Genomic DNA, 5,456 nt, shown 5'->3' with positions numbered 1-5,456 from the left:
GCCTGGCTCGGGTTAGGCCTTCAGAGTTAATGAGGAAGGCTGAAAGAGGTGCTGGGCCGCTGGGGGGTTACGTTGGGCTTTAGTTGTGTTAGGCGTTGGAGCTACGTTTGGGTCGTTGGAGGCTGGGAGCTGGAGGCTGAAGGAGGAGCTTGCAGATAGTTAGCACGCGGAGGAGGTGCCACTTGGCGCGCTGGCAGTGGGAGCTCGTTGTGTTGGACCAAACGGGCCTGGTAATATTACTTCAAAAATGTCATTTTTTCATTTATCTTTTTCAGTATTAACTACTTCTTTCTTCTATCTCTTTATTAATGTCCAAATGCAAATTATTTCTTGAAGAATAAACATAAATTAAATTAAAGTTAATATTTTCAATTAAAAAAATATTACAATAAATTCATGAAAATATTAATTAAAACTTAATTTATTTTATACTTTAAAACTAATAAATTGACATTTTTGAGCACTAATCAACTAGCAACCATTGGCTCTGAAGCCAGTTGTATGATCTCATTTATATGAATCTATATGCATGCTCCCTATAAATATATATTCAAAACAATATACATAGTAGAAAGCATAAATCATACAAGCATGTGAATATTACAGAGATACGTAAATACTACAAAACCATTAAAGTACTTACGAGATGTGTAACAGAACAATGACTACACCATTTGGATTCCCTAACCTTTTGTCCTTGTTGAATGCTAGGTATTGCAAGGAATCCAAACCGCTTTGAAACAAGACCACAGTCTTCCAAGCCTTTCTCTAAAACAATCAAGTGTTTGTGTGGGAAAGTCTCAACCCATGAGAAGAGAATTCTAGAGAGAAAGCTAAGAGAGAGTAGGTGACTAGGTATAGAATATTAGTAGTTAATTTTTACCTTGTCAAATTCATCTTTTTTTATGCATTCTATAACACTAGTATATATAGTCAATTAGCCAGGACATAAAATATGCTTTAGTTTCCCAGCTTAATTTAATTATTTAATAATTATAATTAATTAAATACTTGTCAAAAATTAACCAATTATAATTTTGACATTTATTTAATTCATTTTATTAATATTAATACAAATCTATCAATATTAACAAAATTGTCCCGATTGGCTATAATATTCTCTTTTTGAGACTTTGCAATACCCTCAAAGTTTCTTCTATTTCTTTTCTTACAAAATATCAATAAATAATTTAACATTATTTATTTTCATTGACCTAGTCAATATGATATTTTTATAATTAATAATTAAATTAATTATTCAAGACTACTAGGTTCATTTTGATAAGAGAAGACATGGGGTCAATGAATCCATGAACTCAAGCTCTAATAAGTTACCGTAAGTTTATTTATAACAAATAATTTCACTACCTTATTAATTTATCGTGATTCCACTATAAACTCAGAATTGCACTCTTGAATTCAAGAACGCTTTACACCAAATGTAAATACGTTATCCATTGTTATAACCATAACCATCATTCAATCCTCTATAGATGATCTACTAATGAGACGGGTGAAAATTACCGTTCTACCCCTCATTGGTATTTTATCCTTAACTCCCACAAAGTTCCTTGTAAATGACATTTTCGTAAATTTAATTATAGAATTGAGTACTCTATCATTTAACACGTGAACCAAGCTATAAGGAAATCATCGTTTCACTTCTTAAACAAAAACTATATATTTTCATATCTATGATAAATACTCTCACTCAATTATACTATAAAATCTCCAATATGTAAGTATGAGCTGGTCCGTATGGTAAGCTGGTAACGAACAAATCAAAAGACCTGAATAATACAATTAACAGAATATTAATCACTTAGAATTAAGATTGAATTGACCTATGGCCAATGTTGTGATATGATTAGATTAGATAATAACGATACTTATTTATCTTGTCAATAATCAATATCGGTCCAGTCCAATGTAACAAAATACATCCGATCTTATCAACTTGGTCAATGTCCTAGAAATGACATCACACCAGATGTGTAAGTAGGTCTTATTATAGACTACCCAATCAGTAAAAATCCAGTGTACTACTTTAATCTTAAGACAAAATACTTTTGAACATATAATTACAATTATAATCCACTATGACTGATTCACTATAATTATAACTATACATATGATCGAGATTTTATAAACGTTAGTATTAATAATAATTAATCATGTGATAAAACATGTAAATAACACAATTTAATTGAACAAAATGATTTCTACATCTTTATTGATAATATATGAATTACATAAGAAATATGGTATTTCTTATGGTATTAGAAGGGTATAAAACCCAACAAAAACTACTAGTATCAAACCAAATTTATCATATGGCTCAAAACTTTCAATCATTTCTTAACCTCTTTTCTTTACATCTCTTTTGGTCACCAACCATGGACTCAAACACATCCAAAAGATTATCCAAGCCTTCAAGATTATTATCCCCTATTGCCTTTAGCGTATACACAATGCTCTCAATGGTTGACAAACATCCAGCCTTGGGCTGCATCCTCACTCCATTATACAAGCTTACCTTGTTCGGTTCCAACTTCAAGTGTGGCAAAAGTTTCAACCAGGGGTTTTCAGCATACATTCTCTTTGCCTTTGCCCATGTTCCATCCAAAACAATCAAATTCTTCACCTCAAAGTTAGCAGCCTTTAGTCCATCAACACTCGTTGCTTCTTCAGTCGGAAACAAGAGTACAGATCCTGGAGGAACTTTGATCTCAAACTCTATATGCTCTTCCAACTCCAAGCTCGACTGCTGCTGCCGCCGTTTTTGCAACTTTTGTACAATAAATCCTTTTCCTAGCACATAACGTGCCGCGGCATTGTCTAAAATTGTATTGAACTTTGGCTTCTCGTGATTGTTTTGCAGCATCCAGCTATGGGAAAGACAGCTAACTACACCTTGTTTGCCGATTGTAGCCATTACAACAGGTCCTTCCTTACCTTTTTGTACATCTTCAATTCGATCACAATTAAAATTAGGAAGCTCGCTCTCATCAGACACTACATTAAACTTGATAGCGGCTGATATCTTCTCCCCAACATCAGGTTGTTTAAATAGTTTCTCATTAAGAGTTTCCAAAGCAACTTCATCTTCAGCTGCAAAAGTTGTTCCATTACTCATCGATAAGCCAGAATTTCTATCAGTACTCAAATCTTCTAATCCATTTTGAGCATTCTCAGAACCATTCGCATTTCTCCCCAAGCTAAACGTCTCATTCGAACAAATCATACTAAAGCTTTTCTCTTTTGGGAATTTTACAAACAGCTTATGTCCTAAACCATCCACATTTTCTTCCCCTGTACTTGTCCCATCACAATGCTCAAAAAAAAACTTCTGGGTATCTCTAGTTCCCAAAACTTGATCGCACTCCATTCCATTCGAGCTATAAAAAGAACCAAGTTCAGATTTTGAGTCGAGTAACCAAATTACAAGCCGCGCTTCCAAATTGACATCAGAAACAGTTGCAACAGTGACATTTTTTAGGCCTAGTACAGCAATTCTAGTAGAATTAAGAGGGTGTTTTTGCTCTAAACTGTGTTGAAGAATGGTCACACTAACGGAATTGTCGAGCTCCGGGGTCTTGATCCGAGAGCAGAGGCAGAGCCATGCGGGTTTGGTGCAGTTTGGGCAAGTGGGTCTCTTGAAGGTGGCCCGAATCTCCACCATCTTGTGGGTTTGGGCAAGAATGAAGGGCCTTCTGAGGACTGTACGGAAATGGCTGTTCAATGGCGGTGTCGGGATCCTTGTCGCCAACGCTAGCACTGCAACCATCTAAAAAGCCAAGTAATAACAAGTGAGAGGGAAATATACTATTTAGGAATCGAATTATATATAGGGACTTAATTTCCGCACATCTCATAACTTCGAATGTCATGCCAATTGTTCATATATAGTCATTCATATTCTCTGACAAATTTTTAAAAAATTATAAATAATTTAGAATTATTAATATAGAATTCAAATTCACTTTTATAAATTTGAAAACAAAAAATAGATGCAACCTAAAGAAGTACTTGATTAGTTAAGCTAATCTCAAAAAATCTTTTCAAATTGAAACTTGAAAACTAAGGGAAAATGAGAAAACACAAATTTCACGATTTCATTTATTTCAATCCCAAAATCCAAAAACCCCCACCAACCATTCTCCAAAGCATTTATCACATTCTCCTCTTCTTCTGCTGCTTCTTCTTCTCAGCTTCCATCATCCTTCTCTCCCAAGTTTCATGGATTTGATTTGAGGTGTCTCTGTTTCAGGTATGAACTCAAAGCACTCTTTTATATTTCACACCCAAAAATTGTTACAAAAATGTTGAATGGGGTACGCCTTTGGTTCTAATTACCAAAATGAACAATAGAAATAATCAAATGGAATGGACCTAGTTTTCTTTCTCGTTTCTTTCACTACATGTAATGGACCTAGTTTGTTGCTCGTGTGATCAATGGTCACTCTTTTTTCTCATTTTTAAGTTGTGTATAGTTTTGGAAAACATAGTATAATTGGAGTATTTGGTTGAGGCAATGGAAAGTTTATTTTCATTCTATTATTCCTTTGTTTGTATAATAGAGTATTAGAATGCCATTTAATGTAAAAGTTTTTCTACTATTCTATTTGTAAATAGGAGAGAAATTACTATTTTAATGCAACATTGAAAAAAAGTTAATAATATTTTATAATTTTTTTTATTTATATTAATTTTTATTTTATTCTATTTTTATTTTTTTTACTCTTATTCTTATTATTCTATTTTCATTCACTCTAACTAAATATCACCCAAACTTTGTATAAAGAGGAAAACAAAAGAAGAAATAAATCAATTTAAGGCCCTTGAGATGAAATGTCACAGTTAAAACATTGAATTGTAAATATAACAATTGGGTTTCTCTTAAAATTTTTGCTACACAGCTACGTATTGAAGAAATTGAAATTATATAGACTAAGAAACTTTATGAGGAAAAGAGACAGAAAAAGAAATAAAGAAAGAAAAAAAAAGCAATGTTTTATTTCTTTTTTGTAATCTAACACAATTCCAGAAGAATATACAACACAATTCCAGTGGTAAATCAAAATGAGGGAATATCAATGAATTGTGTCTTGTGAGTGTTTTTGCTTGTCTTTCTTCAGTTTTTTTTCCTTTTTGATGCAATGTTTTGAAAACTTCCCTATTAAGAAATATATGCATGAATTTTTTCTTTATTTTGTGGTCAGTCGTTTCAGATCCTTACTTAGAGTTCAAATAAAATACCTCCAGCAAAGCAAATGATACTAAACTTCATATACTATTAATGCTAAATTTATTTTTCCACAATGGATCTCTTCAATTTTATCCTTAGAAGTTCAGACATAAAAGAATGTTATCTTGATGTAACACAAAATGTGATGGTTGTATGCTCTTTTAACATGTGTTTACTTATTATGTCTATGATGAATGAGAAGGAACAA

General features: G+C 32.6%; 1 protein-coding gene across 2 annotated transcripts; it reads right to left on the bottom strand.

Moving 5' to 3' along the window:
* Positions 1–2,248: 2,248 nt before the first annotated feature.
* LOC133782457 (uncharacterized) lies at positions 2,249–4,571 on the bottom strand. 2 transcript variants are annotated; one of them, XM_062221774.1, is made up of 2 exons: positions 4,152–4,571; positions 2,249–3,787 (listed from the first exon to the last, which is right to left on the bottom strand). In XM_062221774.1, exon 2 carries the CDS (start codon positions 3,785–3,787, stop codon positions 2,348–2,350), a length of 1,440 nt encoding a protein of 479 aa, XP_062077758.1. In that variant the 5' UTR covers positions 4,152–4,571; the 3' UTR covers positions 2,249–2,347. The 2 variants fall into 2 exon arrangements, with proteins under 2 accessions (XP_062077758.1, XP_062077757.1); XM_062221773.1 differs by having other exon boundaries at positions 4,156–4,570.
* Positions 4,572–5,456: the final 885 nt, after the last annotated feature.

This window comes from Humulus lupulus, chromosome 6 (genome assembly GCF_963169125.1).
Source record: "Humulus lupulus chromosome 6, drHumLupu1.1, whole genome shotgun sequence".
In the NCBI taxonomy this organism is placed as follows: domain Eukaryota; kingdom Viridiplantae; phylum Streptophyta; class Magnoliopsida; order Rosales; family Cannabaceae; genus Humulus; species Humulus lupulus.
The sequence above is the reverse complement of the archived record's forward strand: the minus strand, read 5'-3'. Positions and strand labels throughout refer to the sequence as shown.